This window comes from Lynx canadensis, chromosome A2 (genome assembly GCF_007474595.2).
Source record: "Lynx canadensis isolate LIC74 chromosome A2, mLynCan4.pri.v2, whole genome shotgun sequence".
Lineage (NCBI taxonomy): Eukaryota > Metazoa > Chordata > Mammalia > Carnivora > Felidae > Lynx > Lynx canadensis.
Window position 1 is genome coordinate 72,954,182 of NC_044304.2, and position 19,438 is coordinate 72,973,619.

The window sequence follows — 19,438 nt, forward strand, 5'->3', positions numbered from 1 at the left end:
CTTAAAAATAGAACTACCCTATGACCCAACAGGTACACTACTAGGTATTCACCCAAATGATACAAAAATACTGATTCGAAGGGGCATATGCACCCCAATGTTTATAGCAGCATTATCTATAATAGCCAAATTATGGAAAGAGCTCAAGTGTCCACTGACTGATGAGTGGATAAAGACGATGTGGCATGTATGTATGTATGTGTGTATATATATATATATATATATGTATGTATGTATGTATATATATATATATATATATATATATATATATATACACACACACACAGAGAGAGAGAGAGAGAGAAATATTGTTCAGCCATAAAAAATAATGAAATCTTGCCATTCACAACAACAGGGATGGAACTAGAGAGTATTATGCTAAGTAAAATAAGTCAGTCAGAGAAAGACAAATACCATATGTTTTCATTCATATGTGGAATTTAAGAAACAAAACAGATGAACATAGGGGGTAAAAAAGAGAGAGAGGCAAACCATAGAACAGACTCTTAACTATAGAGAACAAAGTGAGGGTTGCTAGAAGGGATGGGCTAAATGGGTGATGGGCATTAAGGAGGGCACTTGTGATGAAAACTAGGTGTTGTATGTAAGTAATGAATCACTGGATTCTACACCTGAAACCAATATCAACTGTATGTTAACTAACTAGAATTTAAATAAAAATGTGAAACAAACAAAAGCTATTGCAATAAACAGTATGTATATAAATATACTATTGGGCCTATAATATGTAAATGTAATATATTTAACAATAATAGCACAAGGGGGGTAGACAAGAGCAAAAAGATGTACTGGATTAAGGAAAGGACATCAGATCCAACTCAAATCTTTAACTCAAATCCATAGGTATAAATTAAGAAAACAAGATGGCATAAAAAGATTAATATAAAAATTCTATGAATATTTGCCCTTATTTCTTTCGTCAGCAACTCTGAAAGATTTAATACTGTATAACATATTTTATAGAGAAATAATTGTAACAGTGTATTGCTGAGTTTATAATATGTATAGATGTTATATATCTGAAACTATATATATATATATATATATATATATATACATATATATATATATGGAGCTATATAGGAGTAAAGTTTCAATATTTCACTGTAACTAAGGCAGTATAAAACTGAAGTCAATTCTTTTTTTTTTATTTTTTTTTTTAATGTTTATTTATTTTTGAGACAGAGAGAGACAGAGTGTGAACAGGGGAGGGGCAGAGAGAGAGGGAGACACAGAATCTGAAACAGGCTCCAGGCTCTGAGCTGTCAGCACAGAGCCCGACGCGGGGCTCGAACTCACAGACCGTGAGATCATGACCTGAGCCGAAGTTTGACGCTTAACCGACCCAGCCACCCAGGAGCCCCTGAAGTCAATTCTTTTTTGATCACCTACCCACCCTTCTTGCCTCTGGCAACCACCAGTTTGTTCTCTGTATTTATAGGTCTGATTTTGCTTTTTGTTTGCTTATTCATTTGTTTGATTTTGTAGGTTCCACATATACAAATCACACAGCATTTGTCTTCCTTTAGGACCTTCTAGGTCAATCCATGTTGTCACAAATGGCAAGGTCTCACCTTTTTTTATGGCTGAGTAATATTCCTGTGTGTGTGTGTGTGTGTGTGTGTGTGTGTGCCACACCTTCTTTATGCATTCATCTACTGATGGACACTTGAGTTCTTCCATATCTTGGTTATTATAAATAATGCTGTAATAAACATAGGGGTGCATATACTTTTTGAATTAGTGTTTTCATTTTCTTTGGGTAAGTATCCACTAGTGGTTATGAATGAAGGTAGTGGGAGATACAGGCTGCCAGTTATGGAATGAATTAGTCATAGGAATAAAAGGTGCAGTGCAGAGAATATAGTCACTGGTATTGCAATAGTGCTGTATGGTGACATATGGTGGCTATACTTGTGAGAACAGCATAACTATAGTTGTTGAATCACTATTTTGTACACCTGAAACTAATGTGACATTGTGTGTCAACTAAACTCAAATAAAAGAAGCTGAAGTCAATTCTGATAAGTTAAGGTATATATTATAGGCCCCAAAGAAACCAATAAAAAAAGCTCAAAATATCATTAAAAGTTATGAAAGGAATAAAAATATTATAGAGGAAAATATCTACTTAATACAAAAGAAGGCAATGAAAAGAACAGCAATAAAAAAGACATGAGACACATAGAAAACAAAAAGCAAAATGTCAGGTGTAAATCCAACCACACCAGTAATAACTAAGTGTAAATGGCTTAAACAATTCAATCAAAAGGCATACATTTTCAGGTTGGAAAAAAAAACAAGATCCAACTATATACTGTCTACATAAGAGATACTTTATATTCAAACATGCAAATAGATTGAAAATAAAAGGATGAAAAAGATGTACAATGCAAACAACAATCATAAAAGAGAATGCAGTGACAATACTAATATCAGAAAGTAGATATTAAAACAAAAAATCTTGGAGCACCTGGGTGATTCAGTCAGTTAAGTGTCTGACTCTTGATCTCAGTTCAGGTCACAATCTCACTGTTCATGACATTCAGCTCTGCATTGGGCCCTGTGTGGACAGCATGGAGCCTGCTTGGGATTTTCTCTCTCCCTCTCTCTCTGCCCTTCCCCACTCATGCATGCTTGCTCTCACTCTCTCTTGCTCTCTCTCTCAAAATAAACTTTAAAAAATCAAAAACAAAATCTTACTAGAGTGAAAGACAAACATTTTATGATGATAAAGGGATAATTCATCAAGATGATATAACAGTGATGAACATATAAGCATGTAACAACAGAGCCCAAAATAGATGAAGCAAAAGCTGACCGAAAGGAGAGACAGACAATTTACCAATAACCATTGGGAGATTTCACACCCAACTTTCAATAATGTCTACAACAACAAGGCGGAAGATCAACAAGGAAATATAAGAGTTAAATAATGGTAAAAATAAATGAGACCTAACAGACATCTACAGAATACTCCAATAGAATACACATTCTTAAGAATACATTGAACATTCTGCAGAATGGATCCTATAATAAGACATAAAATAAGCCTCAATAAATTTGAAGGAGCTTAAATCATTCAAAGTATGTTTTTCAAACACAATGAATAAAATTAGAAATCAGCATTAGAAATCTTCAGAAATACACAATTGTAGAAATAAATAAAAGTGTTTAAATAATTAAAGTTCTGAAATGAACACTTACATTAATGGGTAGTTGATTTTGAACTGACAAGAAAATTCAATGGGAAAAGAATAGTCTTTTTTTTAACAAATGATGCTGAAAAATTTGGATATATCCATATGCAAAACAGTGAAGTTGGACTCCACACCTTACAGGATGAGCATACACACACACACACACACACACACACACACACACACACACACGCCAAATTGTTCACAGACCTGAATGTAAGATGTAAAACTTACAAAACTCTTAGAAAATACACCCGTAAATATTCATGTCCTCAGATAAGCAACGGTTTCCTAGTATAGCACATAAAGCACAGGTAACAAAAATAAAAGAGCTAAATTGCAAATTCAGGGTCCATTTTTAACTGCTGAGTTCTTACAGAATGTTGAACTCCATTTCAAGGTCCCTTTAGACTTTGAATACACCATTTTGTGGGTATTCTTTCTTCATCATTAATCATTTCAGGAAAGTTCTTCAAATATCAATGGTGCTCAGTCCCTGTCAATCATTGTTCATGTTCAGTACTACCAATAATACAAATAGAATGCTTTTTAATTAATAACTACAATACCATGGTAATGAAAAATGTTCTTATTTGACTAAATCTGTGAAATCATAACATTCAGTATTGGCTGTATGAGACAGAGAAATACAGAGAGAATAACTTTACAAAACAAACAAACAAACAAACAAACCCTTCAGATATTCCCAGGCCCCAAATAATTTCAAAATCACTGAACAGTAAAAGTTTAAAACCTCCATTAAATTCCTCTTAATCACTGAAAAAGAATATATGAGTAATATGACAAACTGATTACAAAAAGTATTTAAAAGAATAAAGAGTTTTTTGGTAAGTTTCATGATAAAGACATTTTGCAAGTCTTTGTCATATCTTAAACTTCTGTTAGTTCATTAAATAGGATGATTTGTGACTATTATTTCTCACTACTAAAATGCCCAAAACATTTATATGTAACTCTTCTGTGATTGATGGACACTCGTTACCTTGAACTGGACTGCAGGACCTCCTTGGAGGAAGCTTTATTTTTGTTGATTTACTGTTTTCCATCATACTCTCTTCCCTTGCAAAATATCTCCTACAAAACCAATATATATATTGGTATATATATTGGTGTATATATATTATATATTATGTAATATAATATCTATGAGAGTGTGCATGCACACAAGCTAGTGTTGGCCATCAATTACTATTTGCTGAACAAATGAGTGAATGTCTGATTGAATGAATAAGCAAATACATTCTCCTTTGCCCTGAACCATGCCTTTGACATTTTTATAAAACGATAAAAAGTAAAGGAGGCTTTTTTCTTTAACATAAACTCTACAATCTTATTTCCATCACCATCAGTCAAGTAATGTCCAAGGCATTTGAATTGGCTATCTAAATATATAGAAGTGTTATCATTCAAAGAAACTGCTGCATCCAATTTTCTTAGCTATCTTTTAAAAATGAGCACAAAATGCCAGTAATGTTATAATATGTCCTTAATTTTGATTTGACATTTTAATCGGTTTCCTCTTACATTATTATTAGGATCCTTCTCAACACAATAAAATAACACTAGATATTACTGCCTAATGCTTTTTATTTTAATATAAAATTGAAGGCTTACACTCTCCATTTTTATTTCATTTAATCACTTAAGTCTAAAACACATTATTTCTTCAACAATTTAAAGTATTAAACCCAGGTTCATAAAACAAACACACACATAATATATCTGAATTTGTTCACCATCTAAAATGTGTCATGTATATATTCAGAGATGGGCACAAAATTTGTTTTTTTATCTCCTTCGTCTCCCAGGAATTATTTCCAGACACATTGTTTTACTTCAGATCTTCATCAACTGTTTTCCTGTTGCAAAGAGCATTGTAGGTATGCGTGCTTCCCAGCAGTATTAGAGACAAGGATATAATTTTGTCTGAGGTGTATAAGACCCCCAGGGCTATACAACTGCATTTCAATAAATATTAACTAATGTCATTGAGAAGGCAATCTTTAAAATGCATCAACAATGTGTGTGTGCATGCGTGTGTTTGTGCGCATGTGCAGAAGCACGTGCATGCATGAGTGTAGAAAGGGCTTGAAAAACAGCTTTGTATATTGGGGTGCTTCTGACACTTACTACATGAATATTGAAACTTTTTTCCCAGATGCTCAGATATTTTGCCAAAATGTGCTAAAATAAACCAAATCACTTAGAGAATATGAGCTAGCCTAGAGATTAATAAAATCTCCAACTTCACAGGCTTCCACAAATAATGATATGAAAACAACAGATAATTTTAAGCCATCAAATATTTCAATACTTCATTCTGTTTGTTTCTATGACATATTTACCCCATACGAAAGATTTGCTAACGGAGTTGTAATGGCCTTCTGGGACCGGAAGAATAAGGTTTCTGTAGAAAATGTTAAATTAATTTTGATGGTGATACAAAGTTAAGGAAGGGTTGTTAAGGGATGGCTTGCGGCCATGGGGTGGGGTTTTGTTTTGGTATCCTTTTAGAGCCTGCAGGTGTTTGGCACCAGCTAAAATCAGGGCCAGCTGTGATATTTCAGTTCTGATATTTCCCTCCCAATAGTTCTCAGAAGTGATGCTTCAGGGTGATGTCTTACACCTGATGTATTCAACTTGTGTGGTAGAAATGTGAAGACTTTGTTAAATAACATCAGTTTTGCGACACCCTTTGCCCTCTCTTCCCCACCCACAGGTCATGGCATCAAGGAGAAAAAAAAAAAAACATTAATCAGACATTCAGTCATTCATCTCTATGTATTTTTTTTAATTGTGCAGTTCAGCAAAGAATACACTAGAATCGTCAAACACACAGTCTTAACCAAAATACAAAAGACAGGATAACACAATCTCTTTTGATTCTCATGGTAGATAATGATGCTTTTAAATGCTCTCAGTGGTGAGATCCATACCTATTTTTGCAAGAATTTGAATAGTTTCTATTAAAAGCTGCATTTTCTTTTAAGTTTGTTTGGGTTGGAAAACCTCAAACCACAATGTATTTCATGCACATGTTCCCAAGGGTATGTTAAATAGGACCATACTGAGGTCATCTAGCAAGTTTTTTAAACTTTTTAAGAATTCCTTTAATGTATTGCACAATCTTGGCCTGATTAAAAAAAGATATTTTAAGAAAGCACTTGGAAAAACGACCATGAAAATCTATATGCAGATAATCTCCATTATACTTCTAGAATACACAGACTTTTCCACAGATAATTTATCACTGAGGGAGAAAAACAATAAAACTACCACTAAAAGGCTTTTGGATCAAAATTTCTCAAAGCTATCAGTAAATCCAGACCAAAACCCCCATAGTATTCTTGATTGACTTAACAGTGGATACTTTAGGATCATTTCGACTAGGCAGTCTGTAGCATATAACCAGAGGATAAAAGGTAGACAACCTTGTCTCTATCCAAGAAAAAAAAAATCATCTGTTCTTTCAGTTGAGTCAAAAAATCAAGTTTTCTTGGAACAGGAGGCCATGATGAAATTATTTAGGTTAGCAGTAGTTTCTACTGTCAAGTAAATTTTTGTTGTCTACCAAGTCTAAACCATAGATGAAATGTACATGGCCCACTACAAGCAGGCCCGCAGAAAATTCTCTCTTGCACTGTGATGCTTCTTTTTCTTTTTTTTGGTTAGACATACCCCCTCTTCACTTCATCAAAGCCTCACTTCCTGCGCCATGTTCCAGGCCTTGTACTTCACCCAAGTCAATTTTCAGTTGAACTAGCAGCTGTGCTGGCACAGCACACACGGAGAGCCAGCCACGGGCGCCAGCGGCACGGTCCCACATCTGAGCACAAGTGGCCGGTTCCACGTACCCAGGGCCAAGAAACTCTACAGCTCATCGGGGGAAAAACAAGGGAGGACACCTTAAACGGAAATGATACTTGTACAGAAAATAAAAAATAAAAGGAATTTCAGCAATCAGAAATGATGAAGGTTGAGAACTTGGCACAGAGTTTGTAGATGCATTTTCTTAAAAGAGTATTAGAGCTCGGTTTTAAGCTAACGATCCCCTCCCCACAGCCACACTGAGTTTGTTTGTATCCACGAAACAAAGGTAAGTAAAAGAGGGTGTTTCTTTTTTTTTAAACAAAAATATGACCTTAAAGAACACCATCATAACCAGGGATATTACCATCTGGCAATCCCTACTGCCCTTGATAAACACTATCTCTTGTAACACAACAATATAGAGACAAGATCCTATTTCACCACTTTACAGTTGAGTAAACTGAACCCTAGTAAGTTTATAAAGCTGCCCAACAATTTTGACTCCATGGTCTTAACCATTATGTTGTGCTTACCTCCCCTAGGCTTTCCAGACAAAGGGTTTCCAGCCAGCACTATAGATAGAGCTTGTCAGCCCCACTCAGGGGTGCACAATAGCCACCTGATCATTTGGAAAACCTATACTTTGCAGAGTTAGCCAACTCATTCATTCACTGATCCATGCATCAGCAATATTTAATGTGTATCTGCTATTTAAGTCCATTTTAAATTTATTTTTCAGAACGTAAGATAATTACTAAGTTCATGCTAAATCCCTAGCATTTGGTACATAATAAGTACAAGAATGGTTTGCCGAATGAACTTTTAAAGCAGTCCTAAAAAACAACTCCACGATTTTGTCACATTTTACATTCCTTCCAAAATCCCAAATTATATGGAATTCTTTAAAAAGAGCCCAGCAATTCCAAGCATAGGGGAAATACAGTGGCCTTACCTCTTGTGCCAAACAATCCTACATACAACTGCCAGAGTCATCTTTGCTAACTTTCAAAATGTAATGGTATGTTGCTCTTTTGCCTTTCTAAAACTCCAAAAAACTTTGAAGTGTACACTTGGTATTTAAATCGCAAAGAAGAATGAAATTATATATAAAAGAGACCAACTCTATTCTTGCGACTAGGGTACCTTGTCAGTAATCATCACTGTACAGTTAAAAAATTTTGATGTTAGAATTGTAATAGTTACAATCTTCTTTTGGGTGGCTAAGAAGGCAGTTTTCAGAGACTCTTGGGGTAGTAGCACAAGTTGGTGTCCTGGCTCAGGTAATATCACTCTTCTCCGTTTGAAAAATGATTGAAGTCCTAAAAATATGCCGTAGACCAACAATAGAAACTTCATGCAGGTCCAAAAGAGACAAGATACAGAGATTCCAGTAATTAAACTAAACTACAAGGGAAAATTGGGAATGAAAAATCTAATTATCCTAGATTCGGTCTGAACCAGAGCAGACTGCATTGATCAATTTGAAGAGTGGAACCTTGGTTCCTTATTCAACAAAACCTAGAAAATAGGTCACATTAGAATATACCTACTGATTTTTAAAATAAAGTTCTTTGGGGTGAATTTACGCCTGATGAAACAGGTGGAGCAACAGAAATGCTGATGATAAAACTCTCAGAAATTATCTCTAGAGAAACATGCCCTCACATTAATTGAATTAAACACCAAGTCCTACACGCCTCAGTACCACTTTTAAGCGGGAAAATAATAGTACAACGCACCCACCCATTCCCCCACAACAATTTAAAGTCAGAGCTTGGCCTCATTCAAAGTCATGAAGTGAGGAAACTGGTCCTCTGGGTCTAGTACATTTCAGGGCATGCATGCTGCTACATCATTGCAAAGAGTCACCAGACAGTGATCCATGATATAGTGAGGACCCTTCCACATAAACTCAGCACACATCAAGTGGGCCCCCTTATCTCAAATACTTATTGGCCATTGTTTTATTACGGACAAAGCCTTGCCATTTTCACGATCTTGGCAGGAAAATAAACCCAAAGCAGAATTCCTGAATTCATTCACTTTTTTCCTCCAGTAAATACTGTAACCATTGAATCAAATACATCTCAATTCTCCTTGAAGTAGGTATTCATGTAAAATATAGATACCAAAGGTAAAGAATTAGGTCAGTTTCCAACGAAGTTCTCCTCTCTTAGAAAACATCGTATGCCATTTTCAATAATTCATTTCAAAGAAAAATCTGTTACAATGAAAAGAATTTTTTTAAACCTGTAATTTTGAAGCGTTGGAAACTGACAAGATATGTGAATAATCATAGTGAAAGCTTCATAGAAAAATGGAGTTCCTCTACCTTTTGGGATTAATATGTGAATCCAAGAAACAGTAAGTTGCCTGCAGTGATACTGATTAATAAAATCAGAAATTAATTCGATATCATCTAAAAATAATTATTTGAACAATGTTATAGAAAAAAATATTTTTTCAGGTGATCCTTATTCCTGGGCCCAAGAAGAAGCCTATAAGAATTGTACAGATCAAATCTCTATTCAAGAACAATTAATTCTTCACAAATAATGCCCTTTATTAATCAAAACATATAAAAGCCTCTCATTTGCAAAATTAATGTAACCTGCTTTGTACAGTTTAAGATAGCCATCTGACAAGATATGGACTGTAACTGTGAGAGCTGTCATACTTCCTTCTACAGATAATGATCTCCAAGTGCCTGATCCCAATCTTTCAATTGTCTATATTTCTATTTTTCAGGAAAAACAAATGTCCTGACCTTGCAGGCTTTATGTAGAGACTGTTGAAGAAATATGTTAGATCTGATGGACATAAAAGCATGATTATAGACAGCCAGTTCCAAAATTGATTCTTTTTACTTCAGACCCATAGTCTAACATAATAGTCAAAAATCATGTTACATGACTTAAGCTCAAGACCAATGGCTAACAGGTATTTATATGAAACAATCTGGATAAGAAAGAGAGGCAATATGTACTAAATAACTGCAATGTACTAAAAACTTCAAAAACCAAACCTGGGGTTCTGCAAATACATTCTTCATGTTGTTGATTGGGCCGTATGCAACCCCACTGCCTTCAAAGAGGTATAACCACTTGCTGGTCATTTCTTTTTCAAACCTAGGAACACACCAAAAAAAGATGTATTTTTACAAAGAATGTAACACAACATTTTTTCTCATATGGCCCTCTTTTGAAGCAACCAATAACGACAAAAATATGTTTCTTAGACTCTCTTTGCTCCTAGTTTTGAGAATGTTGCCTAACTGAAACAACTCGACTTGCCCTGCAGTGGTAGGAACAGCCACCCAGGTCCCGTTGTTTGAAAATCCACCTTTAGAGATAAAACTCCTCCTACTTCTGTCCCTGTGTGCTTTTTGACAGAGAGCCATTGGAGAAGAGAGATTATGTGGGGAATGGTTTTAACTGAGTTTCAATTGTTGTGGTTTTGAGCAATTTATAAATATAATGATAATAATAATAATTGCAATTTTGAGCATAATGTCATTGTGCAAAGTATTTTTTAGGTATAAGGCATAATACACCACTGTAAGGTAGACACTGACATACTAAATTATTCCTCAAAACAAAAAATAAACAAATGTTGCGTTAGCGGTGCCTGGGTAACTCAGTCAGTTTAGCATCCGACTCTTGATTTCAGCTCAGGTCGTGATCTCATGGTTCGTGGGTTCAAGCCCTGCATCAGGCTCTGCACTGGCAGTGTGGAACCTGCTTGAAATTCTCTCTGCCCCTCCCCTGCTCACACTCCTTCTCTCTCCCTTGTTCTCTCTCTCTCAAAATAAATAAACATTGTTAAAAATGTAGTTGCTTTAAAAGAAAGCTATATGTTCTACCCCTATTATATTTAAGGTACATCAGAATTAACAGCCACAACCATTGGCCTAAAAACAACTTTAGGTACTTATTTGCACTGTGATTTACTAATCAGAACAAATCTAGGCATGTGAAGACTGATATATCAGTTTAGCCATTACCTCTCAAATCCAACCAAGTCCTTTACCTCTGTTTGTTTTTTCTATAATTTAAAATTAGGCTCCACAGACCTAAAAGCCTAATTGATTGCCTTTATTTTCTCTATTAGGTCTCAAGAAAAGGGGACCTAATTCATTAATGAGATTCACTGTTTTGTATTTTTTCTTGTTAAGACAATGAAATAGAACACAATCTTGGATCTTCAAGGCAACTGAACAGTGATAACTTGTAAAAGAGTTTAGAATTACTAATTGTTAAAGTGGCGAACTATTTTTAGTTAAGTAATAATCTAGGTGAAAAGAGATTTTTAAAACGCCTTAGGTAAAATAGATTATTGGGAGCAAGTAGAAGGCACTACTACGGAAAAACAAGTGAAAATATAATTGAAATAGTATTCATGGATTTCCATTCAGCAATCTTACACATAGCTAGAATTAACCTTAAATTTGCAGATTCTGTGGGAAATTATATAAGAGAAATGCACTACTTCTTCCACTATTTAAAACCAGGGTAAAAACAGTATCAATACTTTGAGGACACTTTTCTAATCTTATAATTATGACAAGATTTTATTGTACATTTGAATCGCAGCCAGTAATGTTCACCATCCCTATGTAGTATATAACCAAACACTTCCCTTCTACATACTGAAAAGCATTCTTTCATGGGAACACCACCATGCAGATTAAATGTCTTACAATAATCAATTCTTCACAACCTTATTTTCTTTTCAATGACTGTTAAAATCATCTCCTGGCCAAGACTTCCTGAGACATATATATCACCAGAATGATATATGCTGAAAGAATAAAAGAGATACTTTGAACTTGGAGCCTTTTCAATCAAGGTGTCAATTACTTAAATTTTCATAAACGGAATATTATAATGGTTAAGCTGATAAATTTTCAAGACAAGTGAATTTATCACCACTGGCCTCACCCAAGTGGCCTAAAAGAGCCGCACAGAAAATGCATGTCAATATCCAAACAAACCCATGGCTGCAGACTTGCCAACAGAAAACACAGGGGAATAGTTGCAGTTTTAGTATTTATATAAGCTTTTCACCACTGGGCAAAAGCAAGGGATTTATTTCATGTTATGGAAAACAATGGATGCACTTTGGAAATGAGACAGGGGAGAGAGGCAGTGTCTGGAGCTGCAGTTGTGACCACTGTTTGTGTATTTGCGTGGGTGTGGGTGTGGAAGTGTTCGTAAATGCCTTAAACTCAATCAGTCAGAGACAGAACATCGCTACATTCCGCTGCTCCCAGAGGACACATCCATCATTTTCCTCTGAAAATCTATCTCTTGATCTAAATCTGATGTGGAATCCTTTCCTTTATCTATGCAAAAAAGCTGTAAGCGCATGTTTTTATTAACCACAAAAATTCTGCTGAAAAAAGAAAAGGAAAAGGAAAGAGCTGTTCTAAATCACTTTTCAGGCAGTATAATACTGAAGGTAAGACAGGAAAGTGTCCCTAGATCCAGTGGAGTGAGCCTCAAAACTAGAGCCTCCTCTGGGACGTTACTTGGAAACTCATTAAACAAACCAGACTTAATTGTGAACTTATTAAATCAATCCACATATTACATTTTAGATTTTTGCTGAATTCACTTGATGTCAGAATGAGTATTGTTAACAGATCGCATCACTTAGGTAGATGAAACATGAAGACGGACTTGAGTTTAAATTTCTTTGCATTAAGATTTCACTTAAAAAACAAAAGCTCTTCTCTTTAGAGAATGGTGTAACGTTGCAGCCAAATGCAAGACCAGAGAGAAACTAAGAGGCATGGGCCATGAAGGTGGAGTTGGAAATAATTCTAACGTTAATGATTACTAAATACTGGTTATTAAATTGTTTGGTCTATATCTTGTAGCTTTTATCCTCACAAGCTTACTGTAAGGTAAATATTATTCTCATATGATCAGTAGGAAAATCAGGTTTGGAGAAATGAACCTGCTCAAATTCATACAGCTTTAGCCCCCCAACCTTTTTTTGAGGTATGACTGACCAATAAAAATTGTACACATTTAGCTTGTACAACATGGTTTTTTAAAGAGTGAAATGTGGTGCAGTGATTTAATATACATATACATCATGAAATGATTATTGCAGGCAAATTAATTTACACATCCTTCACCCCATGGTTACCATTTATGTGGGTGAGGGGGGGAGTGAGAACATTTAAAATCTACTTAAGAACAATTTAAGTATAAAATATGGTATTAAAACTTATAGTGACCATGCTATGCATTCAATTCTCAGAACTTACTCATCTTATAACTGAAAGCTTGTACCCTTTGACCAGTATTTCCCCACTTTCCCCACACCCTAGTCCTGGGCAACCACCATTCTACACTCTGGTTCTAGGAGTTTGACTTTTTAGATTCCACACATAAGTGAGATCAATGCACTGTTTGTATTTCTGCATCTGGCTTATTTCATTTAGCACGAAGATGCTTTTTCACTTCAAGCTCTATCTCCTTACATTAATACTCATTCATTCCTGATGTTTTTAGTAATAGTGTGTTTTGTGTCAGTCATGGGGATTACAACAATAAAAACGCCCCTGTATTCAAAGATCATAAAGGAGACCTAAAGGAGAACACAGCTAAAGAAATTGATGAATTGCAATGCAAGATGCTAAGGCAAAAAAATGAGTGTACAACCTGAGTTAAAGTACCAAAAAAGGAGACCTGAACGGGGCCTGGTGAGTTAGGAAGGAATTAAAAAACCAGGTGACATTGGAGCCAGCTGTTGAAGGATGAGTTAGCATTTTCCATGGGGAAGATGGAAAGAAGGGTCTTCCAGACAGAGAGAACAATATGTACAAAGACCCATCCTGGAAAGAATCTAAAGTCTCCTGTGCCCTGAGTGGCAGAAGATGAAAAATGGGAAAAGAAGGTTAGAACTGGAGTGCGAGGCATCTTGTCTGCTATGCTAAGGATATTGGATTTCCACCGGCAACGAGGAATCCAGAGAGGTCTTTCAGCGGGGGACTGACATAATCAGCATTAACACATTAACACAGAGAACGGAGAGATACAGATGACACCAGAGGCAAGAAAACTTGAAAGGAGGTAATGTACTCTCTCTCCGATGCATCTTAAATCTTCCCCTCTGTCAATATCTTCCATATTACTGTCAATAATAAACAATTTTCATTGGAAAAAAAAAAAACGTTTTCTTGGCGCTCTTACCCCTTTTGTTCCTCTTATTTATCCATTTCCAGTCTGTCATGGCTGCATAAGCCTCAGAAATCTGATTTGTTCACCAACACTTTTTCTTACCCAGACTCCAAGAGTCTTCAGTTACCACTTGTCAGACCCAATAGTTTTTTCACAGTCCTCATCCTACCTGCTCTCCGCGCAGCATTTGATGCTTTTGAACAGCCTATTTTTACATCCTATAGTACTATACGTATTGGATTTTTAAGCCCTCTTTGGCCATTTCAGTTTCTTCTTTTTTTTTTTAATTTTTTTTCTTAATGTTTTTATTTATTTTTGAGACAGAGAGAGACAGAGCATGAGCAGGGAAGGGGCAGAGAGAGAGGGAGACACAGAATCGGAAGTAGGCTCCAGGCTCTGAGCCATCAGCACAGAGCCCGATGCGGGGCTCGAACTCACAGACTGTGAGATCATGACCTGAGCCGAAGTCGGGCGCTCAACCAACTGAGCCACCCAGGCGCCCCTCAGTTTCTTCTTTAAATTCTTTTACCTTTTTCTTCCAGTCCCAATATTCTTTGTTCTTTTTCACCTAAGTAATCCTGTCGTCTCCATGGAGATGGTACACAAATCTGTATTTCTAGCCCTGACCTTTCCCCCATCTCCTCTTCCTAGTTGCCATAGGATATTTCCACTCAGATGCACTACCATTCCCATAAACACAACACGCCCATGGATGACTACCATTTCTGTTGCCCCCATAAACCTTGTATTTCTCCCTTTCCTGAATTCACACTTTTGGCTAACTCAGGAACTCGTTTTTTCGTCATCTCTTATAATTGACACATAACGGGCCTGCAGAATCAACATTTCAATAGTTAAGTTTTACTTATCTAGTCTGACACTTGGACTGTGGCAATAGTAGACTAAAAACTTATTGCCTCCAATTTTCCTCCTTTTACTAAAGAGAATTTTAGATGTCTCAAATCTGTCCAATTGTCTCTTTTCCCAGGATGACTATCTTCTCTCACACTAGAGAAACAGACTATCTCTTCACTGCTATATCCCCAAAACTGAGAACGCAGTTGGCACCCAATATTTGCTAAATGAATGAGTATACGACTAATTGGTCAGAATAAGAGGGTCTTAGTCACATTGCTTGAATAAATGGGGTAGATTACTTTCTTCCAAAACCTTGCTGACAGTAGGTATATTTAAATACTGAGGTTTGGAGAAGGAAGACAATCTGAGGGTCTTAGGTTTAAATGCAGTATCACAATATCTCCTCTTTTCCTTCTTCCTTCACACTGCTCTTTAAATTCTTCACAGAAATATGTCTTATTGAAAATAAATATCAAGTTTCCAACAACTAACTTACAAACAGATGCTTAAAACATAATGTTTTGATTTAGGGACTGACTATGTTATCCAGAAAATCATAAGATCTCAGGAATTAAAAAGACCTTAAAAACTATCTATTGTTTTCTATGGCTCTATAAAATCATCCTATTTTGCACATTGTACATATTTCTATTAATAGCACACTGTCAGTCCAGTTACTGAAAGTATTCAAACACAGGAAGTGTGCACAACAGAAAAGGCATGAGATGTGGATAGATACTGAGTTACAGCCCCAGCACCACCTACCTATATGACCTTAATAAAAATATCAGTTAATAACATTCACAATTTTTCAAATCAAATCAATTCTCACAACGATCCTGTGAGAAAGGTATCATCATGGTCATTTTAAAGGTTTAAACCTTTAAATAAGCCACAGTTTAGAGAGTTTAAGTAACCTTTTTAAGTCGTATCAAATTAAGTAGCCAAGCTGGAAGTCTATCCTAGGTCCAAAGCCCACGTGTTAACCACAACTTTCTACTGTTTGACTCAAGGTAGCAAAGTCCAGGAGAGCAGACCAGACAAAGTTCTGTGAGTCATGTGCAGCCAAAGACCAGTCCCAGAGAAGGCTTCAAAAGGAGTACTTGAAGCCTAGCATCTTGGTGTTACTCTTAACTGAGAGCCTTTTATCTACCAGGCACCATAAGAAATACTTTGCATATATTATTTCTAGTCATCATAATCCTGGGAGGTGAGTTTTATGATTCTGATGACTGAGTAAATTAAGGCATAGAGAAGTCAAGTAGGGAGGTATATGTAAGAGAAGGCTCAAATCTATCCATGGGTGGGATTTTGAACTCGTCTTTCTCTATGTTTGCTCAGTAGGGTCGACCTGCTAGAAGTCAACATCAACCCAACCAAGCTCAGCATGCAGTGGCACCCTTAGGCCACTGGCATATCAAAGTTGGGGGACAGAAGCAAGTTAACTCTGTACTGTGTGAGGTGCTTGGTCTCCAACAATTCCCAATTTCTTTCCCACTGACCATTGGTCAATGCTATGGTCCCATAATGTCTCATAATATTGACCACCATATTCCAATCTGATCTTTTCAAGAATCCTATGAGAAAGGACAAGTTATCATTATTTTGAAGACGAAAAACTTGAAGCATAATTGGGAGTCATACTCAATCTTTATATTCTTGGCTCAGAGCTCATCTCACTATGCACTGCTGCCATTTATGAAAGATAATCAATAAACAAATCAATAAGTGAAATGTATTTCCTAACCTCCCTTAGCTTTGTGATGGTAGGTAAGTGGTTTAACTTTTCTGAGTTCTAATTTTCTCATCTGCTGTAAGAAAATTATAGTTGCAAACTGCTTAACATGGCACATAGCACATAGTAATACCCAATAACTGGTATTCCACTTAGTAGTCGTGTCACTTATACTAAAAATAAACACGATAATAAAATATGCCTAAACTGCAATCCAAGGAATGCATTTTAACAATTTATACAGAAGATCCTATTTACTGCTGATCATCCCTCAGATATTTATGGCTGTAAAAATATAAGCATATATATGTCAAATCATTCATTATGCTGTACACCTAAAACTAATACAGTATTATATGTCAATTACACTTGACCTTTCAACAATATCAGCTTGAATTGCGTGGGTCCACTTACACACAGACTTTTTTCAATAAATACAATACAGTACTGTAAATGTATTTTCTTTTTTATGATTTTCTTAATAACATTTTCTTTTCTCCAGCTTACTTTATTGTAAGAATACAGTTTATAATACATATAACATGCAAAATGAGTTAATCACCTGTTCATGTTATTAGTAAGGCTTCTAGTCAACAGTAGCCTACTACAAGTTAAATTCATAGACACTCAAAAGTTATAAAGAGATTTTTCAACTAACTGCGTGGGAGTCTGGCACCCCTAACCCCTTCATTGTTCAAGGGTCAACTGTGTACCTCAATCAAAAAATATTATTTATTTATTTTAGAGAGAGAGCAGATGAGAGGGGCAGAGGGAGGGAAAGAGAATCCTTAAGCAGGCTCCATGATCAGCACAGAGCCCAATGCAGAGCTCAGTCCCATGACCCTGGAATCGTGACCTGACCCAAAACCAAGAGTCAAATGCTCAATCTCCCAAGCCTCCCAGGCACCCAATCAAAAACTATTTTTAATTTTGAAAATAAAAATTCAAAGCTTTTGGGACTTCTAAAATGTATTTACATGTCACTTTGTTATTATTTTCTAGAAAATATCAGTGTTTGTGCAGTGTACATCATTGGTCATGCCACCAGTGTCAGGAATCTCAACTGGTCTTCATTACATCTGGAGATCTCATGGTAGGTAGCGACAATGCACAGATTTCAAGCTAAGCAGGGGGTAGTAGAGCAAATACATTTTAACCAGGATAGCATCCAGGAGGGTTGTAACAATTTAAAGAGGTACCAACATCACTATAGCTTGTAGAGAAGCCACAGATGTTAAATCTTGTCTTTCTGGCTCATCCTAGTGGTTCAGAGGAAGTCCAAAGTCTCAATTCCTGTCGGTGACAAAAGAGAATGCCTACTGCGAGGTCACACTGTATCCATAGATAGACGAGGTCTCATTTCTTTAAGGGGTCCATAGATACCCCTGGGCAAAATATGGTGACTTAAAAGTTAGTGACAGCAACTTGGAGCCTTTGCCCTTTACCTACATCTCCCGCCTGACTTTATGAGAGGCTCAAAGAAACTTTGTCTTCCATGGTCTTCAGAGTTTCTTGAGTGAAGAATATGGCAACATTTGTGGCAAAAGTAAAATCACATCCATCTTGGTTTTATGAGTTTCTCCCCACTTTTGGGTCAGAACAGAAAAGTATTTCAAGGATAAACTATATACAGAGACTCTGCAACAAGTTTTTAAATCTTTGAGTCCCCTCAATCATTTTTCCACATCAAAATTCAGGACTCAAAAATGTAAGTTATTTTGGAGGTCTAGTTAGTTGTATTTTCAGAGAAGTTTTATATGAAAATCCAAATGTAACTTAACTAACATTGGAATATGACTTTATGTTATAAAAGCATTCTTCAATGCACACAATGATTTGTTCATATAATTGGAAATATGAATCAATTTGCAAAAAAAATTATATTTTTTGCATAAGTACAAAGGTAAACCTTATCTTGCTGCAATACTGTTTCTATGGAAGAGTTGTCAATTTGCCAACCACAGTTTTTTTAATATGTGTCAATATCTGTATACCCAGAACTCATAATCTTCTAAAATTTGTACACATTAATTCCATCCCCTTATACAAATAAATATAAATACATTTGTGGATTTCCTCTAAGGGTGGCTCTCCAGAACAGTGGAGAGAAAGTTTTCACACCCCATCTTCTTGATATACAAAAGACTGTGCCTTTAAACTCCAAATAATTTTGTGAAAAACAGAAAGCTAAATAAATATCTTGCAGGGACTTAACAAAAACAATGGAGAATTGCAAAATACATTACACTGGAAGACAGTGAGAACTGAATATAACTTTGTAAAGAAATGCTGTCCACATAACATACAAGTTTTGGGGAGAGTTTATTTCAATATAATAGCAATGCTTTCCTGTGATTTTTAAAAGAAAATTCAGGAATGTTATCCACTAGAGTTAGTTTTTAAATTATTAAGTTTATTTTTTATTTTACTCTTGTAAAATATTTCAAACATGCCAAAAAGTATAGGAATAGAAAACTATAGGAAAGAAAATAATACAAATACTTATGTCCCCTCACCTACCCACATCATTAAAATCTTAACATTTGAGCATCTGTGTTTCCTATCTTTAAGGAACAAATGTTGCCAACAGAGGTGAAGCC

The 19,438-nt window shown here is 35.8% G+C and overlaps 1 protein-coding gene across 2 annotated transcripts in view; it reads right to left on the bottom strand.

The window, feature by feature from the left end:
• Window positions 1–19,438, bottom strand: part of SUGCT (succinyl-CoA:glutarate-CoA transferase) — a 765,867-nt gene that overhangs the window by 367,852 nt on the left and 378,577 nt on the right. Inside the window, exons 12-13 of one of the 2 annotated variants that reach the window (XM_032592372.1) lie at window positions 10,078–10,180; window positions 6,901–7,112 (exon numbers count right to left, since the gene is read on the bottom strand). In XM_032592372.1, coding sequence (XP_032448263.1) covers window positions 7,002–7,112; window positions 10,078–10,180 — 214 coding nt within the window. In that variant the 3' untranslated portion in view covers window positions 6,901–7,001. Of the gene's footprint in view, window positions 1–6,900; window positions 7,113–10,077; window positions 10,181–19,438 lie in introns of those variants that run through there. The other variant, XM_030307713.1, reaches the window with a different exon arrangement.